This window comes from Eptesicus fuscus, chromosome 10, assembly GCF_027574615.1.
Source record: "Eptesicus fuscus isolate TK198812 chromosome 10, DD_ASM_mEF_20220401, whole genome shotgun sequence".
NCBI lineage: Eukaryota > Metazoa > Chordata > Mammalia > Chiroptera > Vespertilionidae > Eptesicus > Eptesicus fuscus.
In genome coordinates, this window is record NC_072482.1 from 4,112,658 (window position 1) to 4,136,529 (window position 23,872).

Here is a 23,872-nt window from a genome sequence, read left to right on the forward strand (position 1 = left end):
ATCACTCTATGTCAGCTGTTTATTATATAGTAGAGGCCCGGTGCATGAAAGTCATGCACTCAGGGGGGTCCCTCAGCCCCCTGTGCCCTCTCACAGTCCCGGAGCCCTCACGGGATGTGGGAGCGGGCCTAAGTTGTCAGTCCCATATCATTAGCGCTGCTGTGGATGAAGGAAAGGCTACCGTCACCGCTGCTGCACTCACCAGCCATGAGCCTAGCTTCTGGTGCACAGAACACCAGTGGGCAACTCCTGTTGACCGTCTGCCCCGTGGTGGTCAGTGCACACCATAAAGAGTGGTTGTTCTGCCGTTTGGTTGATTTGCACATTAGCTTTTTATTATATAGGCAGGAGAGGGAATATAAGGAAAGCAGAGGGAGAAGCTGGGGAACAGTTTGGGGCAGATGGGACTCAGGGTGTGAAGTCCTGGGAATGCGGTCACACCTGGAACACAGAGATGGTTCCCCTGGAAGCAGGAAGAGGGTGATTCCCTAGCTCCGGGGCTGAGTCCTGAGGGAGAGGCAGGACCAGGGTAGCCCCCATTATACCACTTATAGTGACGCTCACTGAGCCACCCGCTCCTTCTCACAGAAGCCGGTCTGTTATTGGGATTCCTGTCGTTTTATAATTGTCCCTCTTTTCAATCTGACATCTGAGCTCAGGGCAGGGGCTGGGACTCATTAACATGTGTGCTTCCTGCCTGAGACCAGGCTCAATAAATACAGATTTGGAGGAGGAGGAGGAGGAGGAGGAGGAGGAGGAGGAGGGGGGACGGAGGAGGAGGGGAGGAGGAGGAGGAGGAGGAGGAGGAGGAGGAGGAGGACAAACAGCGTGGGGCCAAAAGGGTAGATGTAAGATTGATGGTAAATCATTTCTAGCAACTTTGAAGTACATTTCATTCCCTTAAAGATGTTTAAGTTCCTAACATGGAAAGAAATAAAGCAGAATCAAAACACGAGCCAGGAGCTGGAGAAAATGCTGAATCCATGTCAGCAAAGTATCCCTCTGGCTGCCCAGAGAACCCAGAAAATCACCGAGAAAAGGCCCGGACCCCAGGGATGACGGACAATAGGCCATTCCTAGAGCAGGGCAGCCATTAGCCAACACACATGTCAAAAATGTTCAAGAACCTTAGAAATCACTGAAGGATGAATTAGAAATAAAGAACAAATTTTCAACTGAGATTTGGCAGTAATGTAAAAAGATTAACAAAATAGAATGTGAGGTAAACTGTCACAACTCTAAAAAGTTAGTGTGCGATTACTTAAATACTATTAGCACTGCATACATGTAACATCAGTGTGTGAAGTAACAGAATTACAATGTGGAACCTGGCTCCCATCACCCCCTCTGTACACACAGGTCCGCCCCTCAAACCCAGCCTGACCCTCCCCAGGAAAGGCTTGGGCACCAAGCACCCCTATTCCAGGGCTCGGGGTGGGGGGGAGTGTGGCCAAGGCAGACCGACTCCCCCCTCACACCTCACACCGCACACCTCCCCTCTGCTCCCAAACCCTCCCCCGACTGGACAGGGCTGGGCACCCCTGAAACGCCCTTACACAGGACAGGACCACAGGGTCCCCACAGCCGCCCCCAGGCCCCTCAGGGTGCTCCTCACAGCCCTGTGTGCGCTCCCCCCTCCCTCCACACCACCACTCCCCCCTCCTCCGCAACCCTGCGCTCACTTTGCCGATGCACCAGGAATCCATCCAATACCCCGTAGTTGGGTCTGCACACGGTGTCCACCTGGGCCCGCATCTGCTCCAGGATGTCCTTCTGGCTGTTCCAGTACTTGGCGGTAAGCCGCCCCAGCTCGGTCACCGCGCGGTACTCCCCCACGTCGCTGTCGAAGCGCACATACACCTGCCCGTTGTAGATCCATCTCTCCAGGAACCGCACCCGCTCCGTCCCCTTGGAGAACTGACACTCATGTTTAACCTGCTCCAGGAAATGTGCTGCGGGGACAGGAAGGACCCGTCATGCTGGTGAGAGAAGATGGCGCCGCCGCCCAGTGCGGGGCGTCCAGGCGGTGGGGACACGGGACCCTGGAACCCCCACTGCCAGCACCCGGGCCCCCCCTCCTCTGGGGCTGGAGGGAGGACGCAGGCAGGGAGACCCCTGGGACCCTCAGCCCCTGGGGACCCCACTGGCCTTCCCGCGGGGCTCTGGGCTCCAGGCTGGACCAGGATTTGTGCCATCACCGCCTCCTCCTAGATGCCCCCCCCCCCCATCACCCACAGCCTTTCCTGTTCCCCACAACCCTCCTCCTGTCACCACCTGGGCAGGGGACCTCGTGCCAGGCCCAGCTGCCCCGGGTCCCAGGCAGGAAACCGGGCATCGCCCTCCGCCCTGAGCTTAGAATTCACCAAAGTGCAGGCACAGCCAACCACAGGCGTTCACACAGGAGGGAGATGTCAGGAAAGGGGGTCTGGAGCAGGGACAGCAGGACCCCAGTTCCATCAGGGCGGAGCCAGTGGCCAGAGTGACAGGATGTGGCCTGAAGGTTGTGGGGGGGGGGGTGGTAGGGAGGGAGGGAGGCACATTTCAGGGGAAGGCACTGCAACCTGCAAAGCCTGAGGGAACCCATGGCCTCCTGGGAACCAGAGACCCGGCTCTGAGCCCAGACAGTGGGAGGGAGGGGACAGAGCCTGGAGGAGTCGGGGTGCTGGGAGCCTGGGGGTGAGTGAGGGTGGCCTTCTGCTCCATGTAATGGAGAGAACTGACGAGTTCAGGGGGTTACACTCCAATCCCAATAGGGCGCCAGCTCTTTCCTGCATGTCCAACCCAGGAGGCGCAGAGACCCAGGGCACAGCTGTGGAGGAAGCCAGGTGATGATGGAAGCTCTGACCCCCTCGCGGGTGTGGGGAGAGTCCCTGCAGGAATGTGAGGCCCTTCCTGAGAACAGGCTCCCCGCGATGCGTGACTCATAAGGAGAGACGTGGACGGTCAGCAGAGATGCAGTGACAGGACTCGTGATGCTTTGACCAACATCACAAAAGGCAAATAAGAAGGAAGGTTTTAAACTTCAAGTGACTGAATGGATTCAACAAGAAAGTGGTGGATTTGTGTAACTGTCTGGTGTTTGTTTGTTTAAAGGGCTGGCGGGGCCCGTGGGTCTTGAACCACCCTGGAAAGCAAGAGTAGACTGTCTGGTGTTTGTTTGTTTTATTCGGTATGAAATGAGCTAAAGTAAACCGTGAAGAGCTGCATTGGAAGGTGCCTGTGTACAAAGCGTGAGTCTAGAATTTTCAGAAACAGCCGGTGTCCAGCAGTGTCCTCCACCTCAGCACTATGGACCTTTGGACCAGATGATTCTGTGTGGGTGGGGCGGGTGCTCTGTACACAGTGGGCTGCACACGGCATCCCACCAGTTGTCAGAGAAACCCCGTGTGACCACCAAACACGGCTTTAAATGAGGCAGATGTCCCCGGGGTGGGGAGGGGGAGGAGCAGGGAACCTTCACAGGGTGAGCTCTGCTGGTGTGAACCGTCTGAGAAATCTGGGGTGAAAGCCACTGTTGATCACACAGCAGCTGGGAATGACATAGGAAGTTCTACCAATGTATCTGGTAAGTCTTGGTCTATATGGAATTTATGTATTTGAGGAATCTGGTCCCAGTGCACAGTAACATTTTTTAGCAAAATAAATTTGTTCAGGACCAAGATCTACCTGCTTCTTTGCCTTGCTACCCAATCATCAAGTCATCTATTATCCTCCACATCATCTTCTTTCTCAATCTCTCTGCCACTGGCCCCCTGCTTGTCTACAGCAGAAGCTACAGCCACGGCCATTTGATTCCCATTCAAAGTCCCAACTAATGAGCTTTCTAACTGCCTCCTGCTCCCAATGATACCAGGAGGCATCAGGTTACCAGCCTTGACCGGAGGTGGACTCTCATTTCTATGGGCAGGTCCCTCAGAAGGGGAGAAGCTAATAGGACACCCTCACATAGACAGGTTACAAAAAGGAGCAGGTCCCAGCTTTACATGGAGACCTTCACGTAGAAATGATGGCAGAGGGGAGGGCACTCTGGTCAGAGCGGGTCTGTCTAACTCTTCACAAATTCTCTAGCACCTTCCTGACACGTGAGAAGGTTGAAATAAACATGTGTGAGCTGCTGTTCACTGTAGCCTGTGTGGTTAGCACTATCAGGCCAGGCTCATGGGCCCAACTGAAAGGCCGCCAGATAAAGCAAATACAGATACACAATTCCCAGTTACATTTGGATTTCAGATAAGTAATTTCTGTTTCTCTGAAATTCAGCTTAAATCAGGCATCCTGTATTTCCTTTGGCAACACAAGCCCACCCGCTGATGGAATCTGAGGCTGGGAGTGCACTTAAACTTCTCTGTGTTCCTCACATGCTCACATCATAGTGTGAGCCCATATGGAACTTTTCAAGTTGTAAATGCAAAATGGATGTAAGTTCCTCCTGTATATTGGAACCAGCAGCCCTTGCGCCTGCTGCCCCAGCCCTGAGACACACGCTGGCACATGGAGCAGCAGAAATCTCAGCAGCAAGTCAGACCCAGCCGAGCCACTGCTCACAGGGGGGTAGAAGCCCAGCTCTAGAATTAGGATCTCAATTAGAGCATTAGCTCTTCCGCTGGGTCAGATGGCAACACCATGGACCTTGTTCGTTATCTCTAAAATAGATTTAATGAGGCTGTATTCCTCACAGGATATTGTAAGTGTGGAATTACATAGTGATTCTTTCTGATGCTGATCATATAAGCACTCAATAAATAGCTTCCTATTTTAATTCTAATAACCCCTAGGAATGCAAGCCCACAAGATCTTTCTATTCCTTAACTTCCTAGATAAAATAATACCTTTATCACCATTTGGCAATTGTCTTTAATTAACTTTATCACTAAATGTCATTTTGAACACAAGGACAGAAACATTGGACTCTCTATATAACGGGATGTACATGCACCTAATATGAAAGGACTGTGCTGACTTAGAAGAGAGGACTTTGTGATTCTGAGATCTAGACTATGTCACCTGGTTCTACAACTAACCTTGTGACTCTGCATCAGTGGCTTAAACTCTCTGAATCAGAGTCCATGGGTCATTACATCTGTAATTGCTGCAGGTAAGACGGGATGGTTATGAGAGTCACACACTCACATGGAGGCCTGGTGCATAGTAACTGCCCGATGTGACGGTGCTCCACGCCGGAGGGACCAGGTTTGTCTTGTCGATGACTCCACCTCATCACCGGGTGGTGACTGTCTGCTCTGGGTCACTGATAAGCAGTGGCTGTGGAACTGGTAGCTTTCATAACCAGTCACCTCTGCCTTCAAGGTCAACCCAGTGGGTCCTTGCTGATGACTGAGCATCTCTGGTTCTCGAGTCCCCCAGCTCCCTTCAGGCTCCTTTGTTCTTATGCTTTAGGTCCACTGACCCCCTGAGCCCAGCGCACAGTCTCCCTGAGGTCGCAGCTCAGAGTCACTGTGATCATCCCTCACGTCTTCAGCTCCCGTCCTCTCTTCAAACTGTCCAATCAGGTTCCGTCTCATACACTCCACTGACTTGGAACGTCACATCCACCAAACCCAGTGCTCACTTCTCTGCATGTCCTCACTTCCCTGCATTCTAGCAGTTCTCACCACACCTGGCCACTCCCTTCTGGAAAAATCTACTCCCCTCACTGCCCTGCATCACCTTCTCTCGGTTTTCCTCAACACACTGCACCCCTTCTCAGTCTCCTCTGCTCTCATTGGCCCTTGGTCCTCTGGGATCAACCCTTGGCAGCTTCTTGTCTGCTTTTCTCTCTCTCTCTCTCTCTCTCTCTCTTTCTCTTACTCTCTCCTCCTTAATTTTCTCCTCCTTCTCCTTCTCCTCCGCCTCCTCCTCCTTCTCCATTTCCCTGGAGTTTAACACAGCACATGTGTCAATTACCCCAACACATACACCCCCTGCCCTGGCCGGCCATGAACTCCAGGCTCCTGTATTCAAGTGACCTCTTGGCAGCTCCACACAAATGTCAGGAAATCATTTCCAGCTTACACTGAACCCTTCTTCCTCACCGCCCCCTTCAAACTACTTCTTACACAGCCTTCCCATCTCAGTAAACAGCTCCACCAAGTTTATTCTAATTATTGAAGATAAAATCCTTAGGGTTTTTGACCCCTCCCCATTTCATCCATAAGAGTCATGGAAATATCTCCCCCATCTGCTCACTTCCCCTTCCCGCTGCCTTTGCCGCACACACTCACTGGAGCCCAAGCCCGTCACCTGGGCTCCTCCATGCTCCTCAAGGCCCCGGCTCCTCTTGTGAACCCTGCAGTCCAACCTCCACTGGAAGCTGGGTTATTGCTTTTAATAAACATACGTGGACTCTCCCTGTCACCCTCCAGCAGCTCACATGTCTCTTCAGATAAAATTCACACTTCTTACCCCACCATCAGGGCCCAATATGATGTGTCTCCCGTCTTCTCCAGCCTCTTCCTCTGTCAGTGTCACTCCCCAACTTGCTCCTGTGCTGCAGCCACGCTAGCCTTCTTCCTGCCCCTTAAACACGGCAAACACGTGCCCACACTGTGGCCTTTCCCTGTTCCTCTCCCTGGGACACTTGTCCCCTAGATCTTTACACGGTGGCTTCTCTCATCATCCAGGTCTTAAATGTCTCTACACGTCACTTCCTCAGGGAGAGCTTCCTAACCACTTGAACTGACGGCCTGTAACCCTGGGGTATTTTTTTTTTTTTCAGAGAAATTATTGCTTTGAATTTTTTCTTTCTTAAGGGGTTCAGGGAGAAAGGAAAGAAGATGGTGGGGAGGCCCCTTGATACATCTCACATAGTAGGCAGAGGCACCAACATCACAGATTCTGCTGAGGACAGAACACAGGATCCTCAAAGAGAGACCCTCTAATTCCTTTGACTCCCATAAAATGTCAGAGAAACTTTCCTCTTGGGGATAACTCAATGCAATAAATGGAGAACTGGGTGGAATTAGTCTGAGATCATTACTTCTCAATCCTCTCAAGACCCCAATGGAATGTGACACAGGCTGGGGAGTTTTACTGGAGGCGAGGTGAGAAGAAACAGCTGTGTTACATGGAGCCCCTTGTGCATCTCATAGTGGCGAGCACCCGCCCCCTTTTGTGGTAGAAATAATCGGGGTCCATGTGGTAAAGATAGGTGGCCACTGAAGAATATGCCACCATTTTCTAAGGGACATGGCCTGGACACGGTGACAAAGCTAATTTCCTTTCTTCCTCACCCACAACAGCTCACCCCCAAGGTGCACTTACCTGGTGTGTCCCTGGCCAGAGCCAGGGGAGGGCTCAGTGCCATCAGCGTCACCGTCAGAGCGGCCATCCAGGAGCCTCCGGGGAACCGCAGGCACACCATGCTGGAGCTCAGAGAGCACAGGGGCAGGGAGCAGGCCAGTCCCACTCAGGGAGGGCTGTGACCCTTCTCCACCCACATCCCCAATAATACCAACTAGGGAACTCATTCTTTGTCCTGGATTGGGTCATCTCAGTACTGAGAACCAATCAGCATCAGAGGTGAGTAGCATCATCAGTTGCTGGTCAGAGATGCAGTAGGAAGGTCCTCTTCTCATACTTAGAATTTCCTGCATTAAAAGCATTGCTTTGATTGAGGGCTTTAAAGGTTTGGTCTGGTTGTGTCAGAAACACTGTGCTGGGCCCTATGGTGAGGCAGCTCCTCGCTGGTCAGTGATGAGCACACAAGATGGAACCTTTGGGGGCATTCCTCTCTCTCACTGCAGACAGAGCCGTTTGCAAATGGATGAGTGAGTGTGCGGGGAGCTGAGGGTGAGGGAGGCCTTCAATTTTGTCCTATTTTTAAAAAGTCTTTATTGTTGAAAGTATTACATACTAGTATGTCCCCCATTGTGTTCTTCTAGCCCTCCACTGCGCACACCCCCCCCCAGACCCCCACCTCATACCTTCACCACCCTATTGTCTGTGTCCATGGGTTATGCATACACACATATAAGTTCTTTGGTTGATCTCTTCCCACCCACCCGCCCCTGCCTTCCCTCTGAGGTTGACAGTCTGTTCTGTGCTTCTATGTCTCTGGATCTATTTTGTTCATCAGTTTTTTTGTTCACCAGATTCCACATAGGAGTGAGACCATGTGACACTGGTCTTTCTCTGACTGGCTTATTTCGCTGTTGCACCTCAACTGAGTGTTGCAGATTTGGGGAAGTGACTTAGCCTCTCACAGTCAGAGCCACTGTGATCTTCCAGGTGTTTCAATACTGGGAAAGGCTGTGATTCTGGGGACACCTCAGGAGCAGCTTCCCCTAGTAACTGATGACGTGACAGGCTGGTAGCTGCTGATTGGAGAGTATAGTCGGTGACTCTTTACAGGGGGATGTCACTCACTGAAGGAAATGGAAAGTTCAATAATTTAACCCGAGTGAAAGGTTTTCAGGTTTATCTCCTGGTGCTGTCACTGAGCTCAGGGCACCTCGGGAACACACTGGAGAAAGGGGCTGGAGGAGGCGGTCCATGTGACATGCAGGGAAAGTGCCTTGGCCAGCACTTTACCCACCAGTGTGACCGGGCCACCTGCCCAAACCCAAGTGTGCAGAGGCTGGGGGCCTGAGGAGGGACTCTAAGCCAGTCTGTGGCCCAGCAGCTCTGCGTTGGAATAGCTGGTATTTCATGTGAAAAGCATTCAGTCTTCACTCCTGGCCCCATTAGGATTTTCCCATTTTCTTGGGGGCGTGTCCTCTTATTCAGTCAACTGCTCTTGCTCTATTCTACGAAAAGGTAGAAGAAGACTTTGCTAATGAAACTATTATAGAGTGTTCAGGAAATGGAACTCGATGGGAAACTAGGAAGTACATTCTTGTATGTCATCATGTGATGTAGAACATCTAGTTCTACGTTAGCTCATCAGTACATGTTATACTAACATACATGTACCGCTCAGATCCTCAGTGGACTTGAAAGGACAGCTGTCCATTGAAGTTCTGTGTTAATTCTCACGCCCCAGTTCTGATGTCCTACACGTGCCGGCATCTGTCTAGTGACAGGATACTGATCTCTAAAACCCTGATGTCCCCTCCCCCGTGACATGTAATTCTTATTATTAAAAAAGTGAACTATTCACGAGGAGGAAGCCTTAAAGGCCATTAACTTGGTCTAAACAAGCTTCCAAAGAACATGGCATCCGTGAAAGAGAAAAATAAAAGAATGAAAGGACAGCTGAAGTACTGAGGAAGAAATCACTAAGAAATTGCTAAAAAATAATATGAAGTGATACGAAAAAATAGCAAATAAAGTTTCAAAACATAATACTAGTAGAGAACTTAAATGCATAAATATGTCCCAATATATATTTATATACTGTACATGAGGCCCCTAGAACCATAAGAAATAAAAAAATTAACTGTTAATACCTCATTCTCCAATTGCCCCACTTAAAAATCAAATTGCCCCCCTATGAAGTGTGTGCCCCACATTGGGAACCACTGTCTTAAACATTCTCATCACTAGAAAAGTTTAGTACCTACGTGTGGTGTAGCTGTTACCCAGACTTACTGTGGTGTCATTTCCAATAGATACAAATACCCAATCTTTATGTTGCACACCTGAAACTAATATAATGCCACATGTCCGTTATACCTCCATATAAAAGGGAGTGAAATTTATTGAGCGATTTTGAGCTTTGCACTCTGTACCCAGGATATACAGGGGCTTCTTTGCATCAGAATTTTGTTTAATTCTCACATCATTTCAGTGAGCTGAGTGCCTTCATCCCTCCAGTTGGAGAGAACAGAGTGATGGCGCTGAGGGCCTTTGCAAGGACACAAGGCAGTAAAGGGGCCTCCAGGTGGAGCCCACGATGAGGTTCAGACCCACACGCTCAGCCCCTGCACCCACCACCCCGCATTCACCCTCTGAAGGGCATATTCCTCCCAGGAGAAGCTCTCCCATCACTCATTCACAGATGTGCCTGCCCACAAGCCACTCCTTCTAAAGAGTGACCGCATTTTCCATAAATGGAGGCAGCTAAGCGCAGCAATTCCCGTTCCTGGACCAGATCCCGCCTCACCATTGCACCCTTCTCTGGAAATGACAGAGTTTGTATGTATCTTATGTGGTGACACCCAGAGCTCCCGCACACCCCTTCCCCTTCTCAAAGACCACGGTGCTCCCCGATTCCTAAATCCAACCTACTGTTCTCAATCAGTATTTCAGGCTTTTCAGCAGGTTAAGTGCAAATTAGACCACCCGAAAGCAGAACAGAAAGGTTATCTCACTCACTTTGGAAAAATATGTTTCTGTTAATGTGGAAAAATCAAAATTTCTTGGAGAGGTTGGGAAGAAATCCCTCTTGTTCCTGGATTTGAGAACAAACTCTGTCCCTGACCCCAGTGGTAAGTCAGTACTGAGGGCAGTTGTACAGTGGCAACTAGGAGAATATCACTTTTAGTTTGACAAACAGACATTCATAATTTAGTCAAATTTCACTAATCGTGATGTGTGACAATCTGGGGAAGCCTAGCTAAGGCCCCCATTAGATTTGGATGAAAAAGAATGGCAAACAGCAATTCTATAAGAAGAATACACTGAGATACAGTCAAAGAGAACTCTACCAAACGTGTTTATACAAATTTGACATATTATTTACAAAGCATAGCAATTTATTTTTTAAAGGAACCGACAGCCCTGGCTCGTGTGGGTTGAGCGTCGTACTGTGCAGTGAGTGGTGGCCGGTTTGATTCCCTGTCAGGGCACATGCCCAGGATTCCGGTACAGATCCTGGTCTGGTGTGTGTAGGAGGCAACAGATGTTTCTCTTTTCCTCTCCCTGTCCCTTCCTCTCTCTAAAATCAATTTTTAAAAAAGGAAGAATGTATCAACAACTATGACAAATTCTGTATGCTGTCCAGTTATGTGTGACAAAACCAGCTGCTTTTATATCTCACATTTTCTTCAGAGCTGGTTCAATAGAAGGAGAGTTCAGGTAACAGCTGCCCCCACACGCTCAGCCCTGCAGGTGGTCCCAGGCCGGACCTCCCACTGAGCAGGAGGGGAGGCAGCCTGCTCTGCTCCGCAGGAAACTTGGGGTCCGTCCTGGGAAAAGGCCGTTGACTTCGTTTCTCGGGGAAAGTGTTGTCAGTTTAGACTGTTGTCAGTACAGTCTCTGGTCTTGATGCTTGGGACCACAGCTTTGTGCTTAAGGAAAATGAATCACAACATCTTGGGAAGAAACGAATAACATCAGAAGCACATATTTTTAAATATATATATTTTTAGTTGCTTTCAGAGAGGACGGCAGAGAGAGAATAAAAACATCAACTGGGGGATCGAGCCTGAACCCTGGGCTTGTGCCCTGTCTCAGACTGAACTGTTACCTCCTGGTTCATAGGTCGATGCTCAACCCCTGAGCCATGCCGGCCAGGCCATACACAGATTTTTGCCATGGGCAGCATCACACAGGTCTTGAGTCCTCCCGTGTCACACCGGGGACTCACTGTGCTGAGCCTGAAAGGCTGCAATGCACCCGGGGAAACGGGCGTTAGTGATCAGCAAGCACAGGTGGCATGGAGTGTCTGCTCTTGTCCGAGTCGTCTCAGAACATTCTCCGTCGTTTCCAGAAAGCTCCCACCGCTAATGTGGAACTTAAAGTGAGAAACAGGTTATGGGTCCGTATAATCCTGGCCAGAGGGTTTTTCAGCGTTCTGCCTGTGTCCCACCAGCCCCTGCCCAGTGAGTCCAGGCCGGTGCCCGCCATGGGGTGTCTTTGATTCCAAATAAATGACAAAATATGTGCCGGTGATTTGGGAGAGTCCGTCCTCATAGGGAAGGAAGCTTCTCCTCGGGAAGAGTAAGGGGTCTAACACTGCTCTCGGGGGCCACTGCGCTCCCCGCGGCCTGGCCTCTCCTCCTCCAGGGGCGGGAGCACCGCCCCCTCAGCGCCATGTGGAGGCCACTGGCTGTCACTGCAGGGTCCCTGTTGGGCCACACGGTCACACGCAAGACAGAGAGCCAAGCGGGTGCTGTCACACGGCCATCTGGACGCTGAGGGGACCTGGGGCCTAAGGAACCCGGAGTCTCACAGTCCCGAATGTGGGACCCGACCTTAGAGAGAAAGCTTTGGGGGATCGGGCCAGTAGTTAAATTAAGAGCAAAGGGGACAGTTCACAAGAAATGTCGAGGCCATCGCCGCTTTGGCTCCGTGGTGAGAGCGTTGGCCTGTGGACCCAGGGTCCCAGCTTCGATGGGTTTGATTCTGGTCAAGGGCATGTCCCTGGGTTACAGGCTCCTTCTGGTCCCCGGCCCAGGTCATGGCTGTGAGGAGGCAACCAATCGATGTGTTTCTCTCACATCGATATTCTCTCTGTCTTCCACTCTCTCTAAAAGTCAGTGGAAAATATCTTCGGGTGAGGATTAAACAAAATAAAATAAAACAAAATAAAAAAGGATAGGAAAGCCCTGTAAAAACTGTCTGACGTGGCTACACCCTTAACCAGGGATGCTTCTAACAGCCACGGAGGAGGTCACAGGAGGACACAGACATGTGAGCTGCTCCAGGCGTGCGCAGTCCCATCGCCTTCCCATTTCTAAGTCTGAGAAGCGCAGACGGTGACACGTCCGCCCACAGGCCAGGGGTCCTCCACGAGGCACGTGCTAGGCAGTTTGCTCAGTCTCTGCCTGAACAGAGTTGAACACGAAGTCTCTGACTGTCAGCTTTCCCTCCGCTGGGGCTGGTTCGCTGCAGGGTCGCTCCTCCTGCCCTCCGTCTCCGCCTGGAGTTTCTGAGCCGTGACTCCCGCCTCGGGAACGCGCTCTGGCCGGGCTCCGCGGGGGCTGGTCCCGGGAGTGCTTACCTGGATGGGCTGCCGAGGGGCCTCTAGCTACTCGCTCTGTTCCTTGAAGACGCCACTGCCATCGTTAAGTCGGAAGCTGATGCAGAACCATGGCCTTCATTATTTCAGTCTTTCACTCTGGCTCACTGGTCTCTACTCTCAACAGGTGATGAGTTAATATGTATCTTAGAAGCCTCACCCCCTGTTATAATTTATAGGGTGCTTTTTGGAGAATAAAGTGATTGTGTTAACTTACAAAAGTGTAAAAAATTATCAAAACATAAATGGTTGTGATGGACCATTTCAATACTCTCTATCCCTCTCCCTTTCTCTCTGTAAAAATTAATAAAATATATTTTAAAAAAAAGAAGAAGAAAACTGTGGTACATCTACACAATGGAATAGTACACTGCTGTAAAAAAGAAGGAATTCTTACCATTTGCAACAGCATGGATGGAACTGGAGAGTATTATGCTAAGTGAAATAAGCCACTCAGTGAAAGATAAATACCACATGACCTCACTCATTTATGGATAATAAAGAACAACATAAACTGTTGAACAAAAATAAATGGAGGCAAAGAAGCATCGAACAGACTGTCAAACTACAGCGGGAAGGTAGGGGAGGGTTGGGAGGGAGGCAAGAGATCAACCAAATGACTTGTATGCATGCATATAAGCACAACCAATAGACAGAAGACACTGGGGCGGGGAGGGGTGAGGGCAAGTGCGGGGGGGTGGGGGCGGGTGGTTAAGGGAGGCCGGGAGGAGGTCAATGGGGGAAAAAAAGAAAAGGAGACATATGTACTACTATTTGTAATACCTTAAACAATAAAATAAAAAAATAATAAAAAGTATAATTGGGGCAGCTCTTTTATTTTTAAATTAATTAATGTCACACCTAATAAAAGAGTAATATGCAAATTAACCACCACTCCACTACACCCACAAACCATGCCCACCAGCCTCGCCCACCAGCCACTCAGTGCGAGTATGCAAATTAACCCCAACCAAGATGGCTGCTGCCACAGAGAGCAGGAGGGAGGCTTTGGTTTCCTCAGCAATAGAGGAAGCCAAGCTTTCCACACACCCTGGCAGGCACAGGCCTCCACTCAAGAATACAAAGTTTCAATTATAGAAGATAAATCCCAAGAAAAATGGCGGCAGACACGGAGCTGAAGAGAGGAGGCTAGGGTTCCCCCTGGCAACCGAGGAAACCAAGTTTTCAACCTTCCTTGGCTGGCCCAGGCCTCCGCTTAAGGCTACAAAGTTTCAATTATAGAAGGTAAACAAATCCAAACAGAAATGGCGGCAGCCACAGAGCGTGCAAAAGGCTTGGCTTCACTCCAGGCTACAAAGTTTCAATTGTAGAAGATAAATATATCCCAGATACCAGGGCCTCCGCTTGGGTCGTCGGGGGGCATGGCTGGCCTACAAACCACCACAGGCTCCTTGCCCAGGCTGCCCCACGCCCTAAGGGAACCCACACCCTGATCCGGAACACCCTTCAGGGCAAACCAGCTGGCCCCCACCCATGCACCAGGCCTCGATCCTATCTAATAAAAGAGTAATATGCAGATTGACCATCACTCCAACACACAAGATCAAGATAGCTGCCCCCATGTGGTCAAAGATCCTGCCTCCATGTGGACACAAGATGGCTACCACAAGATGGCCAGCAGGGGAGGGCACTTGGGAGGGACCAGGCCTGCAAGGGAGGGCAGTTGGGAGCAATCAAGCCTGTAGGGTAGGGCAGTTAGGGGTGAACAGGTCGGCAGAGGAGGAAAGTTGGGGGCAAACAAGGCTGGCAGGGGAGGAGTTAGACATCAATCAGGCTGGCAGGGCAGTGGTTAGGGGGTGATCAGGCTGGCAGGCAGAAATGGTTAGGGGCAATCAGGAAGGCAGGCAGGCGAGCAGTTGGGAGCCAGCAGTCCTGGATTGTGAGAGGGATGTCCCACAGCCCTCCATGGGCAGTGGGACATCCCTCTAGGGGTCCCAGATTGGAGAAGGTGCAGGCTGGGCTGAGGGACACCCCCGCCCCCATGCACAAATTTTGTGCACTGGGCCTCTAGTCTATATATATAAAAGGCTAAGTGACTGTCCGACCGGCAGGTATATATGACGCGCACTGACCACTAGGGGGCAGACGCCAATGCAGGAGCTGCCAAGCTGCGGTGACTTGGCAGCGGCGGTTCTCGGGTGATGCACCCTGGAACCGGAGAGGAGGGAGTGCGGCCCCACTTCCTTTCAATGTGCACGAATCCGTGCACCGGGCCTCTAGTTTAATTATAAGTGACAAACAGTATTATGTCATTTCAGGGGTACAACATAGTGATTACACACATATGCCTTACAGAGTGGTCACCACAAGAAGAGGAAGCTGTCACTGCACATCGTCAGTAAGTGTTCCTGACCAAATCCCCAATGCTGCACGTCACACCCATGACTCACTGTGTAACTGGCAGCTGGTAGTCAACCCTTCCCCTTCCATCCCTTCCCACCTCTGCCTCTGGCCACCGCGCATTTATTCTCTGTGTCTATGTGCTTGTTTCTCTTCCACTTCGTTTTGTTTTTTAGATTTTACGTATTAAGTGGAATCATATGGTATTTGTCTTTCTTTGTCCGATTTATGTCATGAAACATAATATTTAACATCTATGCTGCCTCTAATGGCAAGATTTAATTTAAAAAATATTTTTTAAATTTATTTCAGAGAGGAAGGGGGAGGGAAAGAGAGATAGAAACATCCATGATGAAAGAGGATCATTGCTCGGCTGCCTCCTGTACGACCCCCTGGTGATTGAGCCCACAACCTGGGCATGTGCCCTTGACTGGAATTGAACCGGGGACCCTTCATTCTTGGCCGATGCTCTATCTAGTGAGCCAAACCAGCTAGGGCAAGATTTAATTTTTTTATGTCTGAGTAATATTCCATCGTATATATGCACCACAGCTTCTTCATCTATTCGTCTGTGGGTAGACACCTAGATTGGCTGGCTATCCTGGCTATTGTAAATAGTGCCGCAATGAACATATGATGGATGTATCTTTTCACACTAGTGTTTTCCTTTTCTTTCCATAAATACCCAGAAAAATTGCCAGGTCGCATGATAGTTTCAATTTAATTTTTTGAGGAAATTTTACACTATTTTCCACAGTGGCTGCACCAATTTTCATTCCCACCAACAGTGCATGAGGGTTCCTTTTTCTCCACAGCCTCTCCCACACTTATTGTCTTTTGATAACAGCCATCTGTCAGGTGTGACGTGATGTCTCATTGTGTTTGATTTGCATTTCCCTGGTGATTAGTGATGTTGAGCACCTTCTCATGTACCTGTTGGCCATCTGCATGTCTTCTTTGGAAAAATGTCTATTCAGGTCCTCAGCCCATTTTTAAATTGGATTGGTTGATTTTGATGTTGAGTTGTATGAATTCTGTATATATTTTGTATATTAGCCCTTCATTGGAGGTGTCATTTGCAAATAATCTCCCATTCAGCAGGTTGCATTTCCATCTTATTGATGGTTTCCTTCAATGTGCAAAAGCTTTTTAGTTTGATGGAGTCCCTATTTTATTTTTATTTATTTAGGGTTTTTTTTTTTTTTATGGAGTCCCCTTTAAAAAAATATATTTTTATTGATTTCAGAGAGGGGGAGAGAGAGACAGAGAGTCATCAATGATGAGAGAGAACATTGATCTGATGTCTCCTGCTTGCCCCACTGTGGGGATGGAGCCCAAAATCCAGGCATGTGGATTGAGCCTGCAATCCCGCCTTGTGCCTTTACCTGGAATTGAACCATGACATCCTAGTTCATAGGTCAACACTTAACCACTGAGCCACACCAACCAGGCTCCCTTTCTTTTTTTCAATCCTCACCCAAGGACATTTTTATTGATTTTAGAAAGAGAGGAAGCAGGGATGGGTGGGGAGAGAGCCCCTGACGAAGGATGGAACCCACAAACTTGTGGTGTAAGGCATGATGCTCCAACCAACTGAGCCACTGGCCAGGGCAAGTCCCTCCCCCTCGCCCCCGGCTATGTTTTGCTTTTGTTGTCTCCACCCTAGGAGACATATATAAAAAAAATACTGCTATAATCAATGCCAAAGATTCTGCTATGTTTTCTCTTAGGAGTTTTATAGTGTCAGGTCTTACATTTAAGTGTTTAATTTATTTTGAGTTCATGTTTGTTTAAGGTGTAAGAAAGTGGTCTAGTTTCATCTTTTTTTTTTTTTTTGCATGTATCTTTCCAGTTTTCTCAACACCATTTATTGAAGAGACTGTCTTTATCACATTGTGTGTTTTGAATCCTTTATTGGAGATTAATTGACCTGATAAGAGTGGGTTAATTTCATGGCTCTCCACTCTGTTCCACTGACCTGTGTGTCTGTTTTTGTGTCAGTACCATACTGTTTGATCACTATAAATCTGTAGTATATTTGAAATCAGGGAGTGTGATACCTCCAACTTTGTTCATCTTTCTCAAGATTTCTTAGGCTATGTGGGATCTCTTATGGAGCCATATAAATTTTAGTATTGTTTGTTCTAGTTCTGTGAAAATGCCGTTGGTATTTTAATAGGGATTGCATTGAATTTGTAGATTGCTTTGGATAGTATGGACACTTTAACGATGTTAATTCTTCCTACATAGGAGGATGGTGTATCTTTCATTTATTCGTGTCTTGTTCTATTTCTTTGGTCAATGTTTTATAGTTTTCTGAGTATAAGGCTTTTACTTCCTTGGTTAGCATTTTTTTAAAAAAATGTTTTTATTGACTTTTTTTAGAAAGGGAGAGGAAGGGAGAGGGAGAGAGAAACATGGATGAGAGGAGCCACTGATCAGCTGCCTCCTGCACATCCCCTACTGGATATCGATCTCACATCCCACACCCCTGGCATGTGCCCTGACCAGGTACAGAACAGTGACCTCTCAGTACATGGGACAAAGCTCAAGCAACTGAGCTACAGCAGCCAGGGCTTCCTTGGTGAAATTTATTCCTAAGTATTTTCTTCTTTTTCGTGCAATTATAAATGAGATTGTTTTCTTAATTTCTCTTTCTGATAGTTTGCTATTTGTCTATAAAAACAACAGTTTTCTGAATATTAATTTTGTATCCTGCAACTTTACTGAATTTACTATTAGTTCTAATAGTTTTTTTGGTGGTTTCTTTAGCGTTCTCTAGATATAGTATAATGTCATCTGCAAATAATGACAATGTTTACTTCTTTCTTTCCTGTTTCTTTTTCTTGTTCTTGTCTGATTGCTGTGGTTGGGACTTACCATACTATGTTGAATAAGAGTGCTGAGTGTGGGCATTCTTGTCTTGTTCCTGATCTTAGAGAAAATGCTTTCACTTTTCACCATGGAGTATGTTTTTAGGTGTGGGTTTCTCATGTATGGCCTTTATAATGTTGAAGTATGTTTCCTGTATGCCCAATTTGCTGTGAGTTTTTTAAATAAATGGATGCTAGATTTTGTCCAATGCTTTTCCTACATCTATTGATACAGTGTTATGATTTTTTAATCCTTCATTTTGTTTATGTGGTGTATCATGTTCATTGATTTGTGGATATTGAACCATTCTTGCATTCCAGCAATAAATCCCACTTGGTCATCCTGTATGATATTTTTAATCTATTGCTGAATTCAGTTTGCTAATATTTTGTTAAGGATTTTTTGCATCTATGTTCATCTGGGATATGGGCCAGTCATTTTCTACTTCTTTTTCTCTTCTTCCTCCTCCTCCTCCTCCTTTTTCTTCCTCTTCTTCTCCTCCTGCTTTTTTTCCTTTTTTTTTCGGGGGGGTGGAAGGGTCTTTGTTTTTGATATGAGGGTAATGCTGACCTCATAAAATAAGTTTAGATGCTTTCCCTCCTCTTCAATTTTTGGGAATAGTTTGAGAATGATAAATATCAATTCTTCTTTGAATGCTCAGTAGAATTTAGCTATGAAGCTATCTGTCCCCAGATTTTTGTTTGTTGGAACTTGTTCTTTTCTGATTCAATTTTGACTCTAGTGATCAGTCTGTCCAAATTTTCTGTTTCTTCCTGACTCACTCTTGGAAGATTACATGGTTTTAAGAGTTTATTCATTTCTCCTAGGTTGTCCAATTTGTTGTCGTATAATTGTTCATAGTATTTTCTTATAATCATTTGTATTTGTGTGTTGTTGCTTGTCACTTTACCCTTTTTGTTTCTGATTTTATTTATTTAGGTCTCCTCTTTTTTTTTTCTTAATGAGTCTGGCTAAAGTTTTACCTATTTTGTTTATTATTTCAAAGAACCAGCTCCTAGTTTCATTGATACTTTCTATTGTCTTTTTAGTCTGTATTTTATTTATTTCTGCTCTGATCTTTATTATTTTGTTCCTTGTACTCACTTTGGGCTTTGTTTGTTCTTCTTTTTCTAGTTACTTTAGGTGTAAGTTTAGATTGCTTATTTGAATTTTTTTCTTGTCTTCTGAGGTAGTTCTAATGCTTTGAATTTTCCCCCTTGGACTGCTTTTACTGTGCCCCAAGAATTTTAGATTGTTGTGTTTTCATTTTCATTTGTCACAAGATATTTTTTATTTACTCCTTGATTTCTTTATTAACCTATTAATTGTTTAGTATCAGGTTGTTTAGTCTCCATGTGTTTGGGTGTTTTCTTTTCCAATTTTCTTTTTATGATTTATTTCTAGTTTCATACAGTGGTGATTGGAGAAGATTCTTGACATGATTTCAATTTTTAAAAATTTTACTGAGACTTTTTTTGTGGCCTAGCATGTAGTCTATCCTGGAAAAATGGTCCATGAGTACTTGAAAATAATGTATATTCTTCTGATTCAGGCTGGAATGTTCTGTATCTGTTACATGTATCTATTCTACTGTGTCACCTAAGACCATAGTTTCCTTATTGATTTTCTTTCTGAAAAATTTATCCATTGATGTAAATGTGGTGTTAAAGTTCCCTGCTATTATTGTGTTACAGTCAACTCTTGCTTTATGTGATTAATATTTGCTTTATATATTTAGGTGCTCTTAATGTTTAATGCATAGATGTTTACAAGTGTTATATTCTTTTGTTAGATTGTTCTATTTATCATTATGTAAAGCCCTTCTTTGTCTCTTGTTATAGTCTTTGTTTTAAAGTCTATTTTGTCTGACATAACTATTGCTACTGCACTTTTCTATTCATTTCCATTTGCATGAAATACCTTTTTCATCTCTTCACTTTTTGTCTGCATGTTCTTTTGAACCGAAGTGAGTCTCTTATAGGCAGCATATGCACAGGTCTTGTTTTTAAATCCATCCATTCACCCTGTCTTTTGATTGGAATATTTAGTCCATTTACTTTTAAAGTAATTATTGACAGGTATATACTTATTGCCATTTTGTTAATTGTTTTCTGGTTGCTATGTTTTGTTAGTTCTTTTCTTTTTCTTCTTCTCTTGCTCTCTTTTCTTTTATTTAAAAAAAATCCTCACTCAAGGATATTATTCCATTGATTTTCAGAGAGAGTGGAAAAGAGAGGGAAAGACAGAGAAAAATATTGATGTGAGAAAAATATATGGATTGGATGCCTCCTGGATGAGCCCAAGCAGGGCCTGGGCCATGGAGGAGCCTGCAACCGAGGTCTGTGCTCTTGACTGGAATCAGACCCAGGACCCTTCAGTCTGATGCTCTATCCACTGAGCCAAACAGGCTATGGCTCTTCCTCTTTTTTCTTATACTTTCTTAGTGTATTGTTTGGGCTCTTTTTCTTCATTTTTTGTTAACTATATGTATTATAGATTTTTGGTTTAGAGTTGCCATAAGAATCATACTAGTATATAACAAGCTATGTTTATAGCAATGTTTTTTAAGTTGATTGTTGCTTAAGTTCAAATGCATTCTAAAACTACATTTTTACTCACCCCCATGTTTATATTTTTGACACCATATTTTACATCTTTTGTGTGTGTATCCCTTAATGTATTAATGTGTTGCACATGCTTTTACCACTTTTGTATTTTAATCTTCCTTCTAGCTCTATAATTGTTTGATCTGCTACACTTACAACTGTTTGCCTTTATCAGTGGAAATTTTTTCTTTCCAATATTTTCTTATTTTTAGTTTAGGTATTTTTCATTTAAAGAAGTTTCCTTAACTTTTCTTTAAAGAAGTTCCCTTAACTTTTCTTGTTTTGTGGTGATGAACTCTTTCAGCATTAGCTCATCTGGGAAACTGTTTATGATTACTTTAATTCTGAGTGCTAAATTTTCTGGGTAGACTATTCTTGGTTGTAAGTTTCTGCCTTTCATAATTTTGAATAGTTTGTGCCATTCCCTTCTGGTCTGGAAAGTATCTGATGAAAAATCAGCTGATGGTCTTATGAAGGATCCCTTGTACATAGCTAACTGCTTTGTCTCTTGCTGCCATTAAGATTCTTTAACTTTTGGCATTTTAAATATGATGTGTCTTGATATGGGCTTCTTTGGGTTCATTTTGTTTGGAACTTTATGTGCTTTCTGGATTTGGATGTCTGTTTTCTTCACCAAGTTGGGAAAATTTTCAGTCATTATCCCTTTAATTAAGTTTTACATCCCTTTCTCTGTCTTCTCCTTTTGGGACCCCTATGATTCAAATGTTGGCACACTTGATATTGCCCCATAAGTCCCTTAAACTATCCTCACATTTGGAAACATTTTTTTCTTTTTGCTGTTGTGATTGACTTTCACTACCTTGTCTTTCAGCTTGCTGACTCATTCTTCTGTTTCAACTAATCTGCTGTTGATTTCCTCCAGAGTATTTTTGTTTTCATTTCAATTATCATATTCCTCATTTCTGATTGGTTGTTTTAAATATTTTTCTATGTCTCTGTTGAAGTTCTCACTGAGTTCATCTATTCCTCTCCCGAGTTCATTGAGCATACCTATAAGCAGTGTTTACTTTTAACTCTTTATCTGGTAAATTGCTTATCTCTGTTTCATTTAGTTCTTTTTATTTATTTATGTTTCCTTATCCTTTATTTGGAATACATTTCTCTGTCTCCTCCATGTGGCTGTCTCTTTGTGTGTGTTTCTTCAAGGAGAGACTTGTTTAGGAGCTTCTCCTCTGTAGACTATGAGAGCCAGGTGTTTTTAGCAGGCTAGCTGGATCTGGAGTGGGAGTGGGCCACTGGGAGCCCTGGGGGTAAGGGACTCTGAGCCGGAGCTGGAGTGGGATTGGTTGTGGATGTCCTGGGGACAAGCCACAGAGCTGGTTAGGCCTGGCCCTGGGCCCCGGGCCTCGTGTGCACCCTGACCATCAAGGCTGGCTGGCTGAAGCACCTGAATTATATCCTGCCCAGGAGATCAAGGTGGAGGGAGAGTGTCAATGAGTGACTGGCTCTCTCCAGGGTCCCTGACACCACAGAGGGTTCCTGCAGTTCCCCTCCCACTTGGCAGCTATTCTCAGTTACTAAATGGATTTCCCTCCTTATAGTCTAGGTGCCCTTTCAGCCACTGTTTTGTCACTTTACTGAGTCTGCACATACGCCCTCAGGGGTCCCTGCAGGTCAGTGCTGGGCGGGGTCTCTATGTTGCCATGTCTCTGTCTCTCCCCCCTGTTTCTATGGGATTTCTCCCTGCTGGTGGTACAGAAGTTATTCAGTCAGCACTCATTTCCTCTCCAGGGGAGTTGCTGTGTCTGCAGGTGTAAATTTAATGTGAAATGGGAGGAGGTGAACTAAGGGCTTTCCTTCAGTGTCGTCTTGGACTGGAAACCCTCGATTACTTTTTAGCTGTTTTCCATCATCTATTCTTGTCAGTTGTTTCTATTGCTATAGTTTGTTGTTTGTTTTGGTTTTATGTGTTGCCTTTTAAACTTTTGATTTAAATTATTGCATAATATCTTTGAATGTTCCTCAAGTTAAAACTATTAAATAAGATATATATTCAGAAAAGTACAGATTCCTTCAACCTATTCCCTTATTTTGCCTTGTAGACAACCACTTAAAAATCCACTGCTTGTTTCTATAGATAGATGACTGGTAAGTAGGAAAATAAACAGGTGGATGAAATGAACAGGTTTATCTATATGTCCTGCTCTCCTCCTCTGTCTTATTAAACAAAATGCTGCATAAAACTCTGCTGCTCCTTGCTCACACACATTGGGAGGCCACCCCACAGGAGGTCTCCCACGTTCCCTCCAGCGCAGAGGCTTGCATGCTGGTGGCACAGCAGGATCCACATGCTCCCCTGGGTGCCCAGCAGCGGCCCTGGTTGATGCTCAGAGAAGGCCACACAGGGTTTCCTGTGACAGACAGGGAGTTGGCCACACAAGCTGGAGGCCTCAGACGCTCACCTTTCCCACTAGAGTTGCAGCTCTGTCCTGATGGCCTCGGGACCGACTCATGGGGAAGGTGCACCTCAAGGCAGAGTCAGCACAGCAGGCGTTTTATCAGGCACAGAAACTGAGGTATAGAAGCCATCAATAGACTAACACTGTAAAAGGAGACTTCAAGAGGTACCAGGTTTAGTACCTTCTTTTAAAAAATTAGAGAAAAATAATGAAAGGAACATGATTATAGAAACAGTGAAGAAATCAGATCCTTACAAGTGGCCTGCTTTTTTTTTTTCTTTTTAGAAAAGAAGTATTTTTTATTGATTTCAGAGAGGAAGGGAATGGGAAAGAGATAGAAACATCAATGATGAGAGAGAATCATTGATCGGCTGACTTCCTCCCCTTCGCCCCACTGGGGATCAAGCCTGAAACCTGGGCATATGCCCTGACCTGGAATTGAACAGTGACCTCCTGGTTCATAGGTTGACACTCAACCACTGAGCCACACCAGGTGGGCTGGCCTGCATTTCTTATATTTGTTGTCTCCTTTCCGTATCCCATGGGCAAGGGAACCTGTGTGCTTATCTTTGAGAAACACCCACGTAGTAGACCACCATGTTCAGGTTCATTGCAGGCTGTCTCCTGGCTCAGGAAGCTGTCTCCTGGCTCAGGATGGAAAACTCATGAAAAATCAGTAAGTTACAAAGAAAACCTTTCCTTTCTACTTCCTGTCTTTGAAGCTGTGAGAAATTGAATAAAACTTTATAAAGAAACCAGGGGCCTGGTGC

At 46.2% G+C, this 23,872-nt stretch overlaps 1 protein-coding gene across 2 annotated transcripts in view; it reads right to left on the reverse strand.

Annotated features, from left to right (window-relative positions):
* The window catches only part of LOC103295592 (DLA class II histocompatibility antigen, DR-1 beta chain-like), a 40,752-nt gene extending 33,324 nt beyond the window's left edge, over positions 1-7,428 (reverse strand). Inside the window, exons 1-2 of one of the 2 annotated variants that reach the window (XM_054721659.1) lie at positions 7,261-7,385; positions 1,683-1,952 (exon numbers count right to left, since the gene is read on the reverse strand). In XM_054721659.1, coding sequence (XP_054577634.1) covers positions 1,683-1,952; positions 7,261-7,360 — 370 coding nt within the window. In that variant the 5' untranslated portion in view covers positions 7,361-7,385. Of the gene's footprint in view, positions 1-1,682; positions 1,953-7,260 lie in introns of both variants that reach the window. The other variant, XM_054721658.1, reaches the window with a different exon arrangement.
* Positions 7,429-23,872: the final 16,444 nt, after the last annotated feature.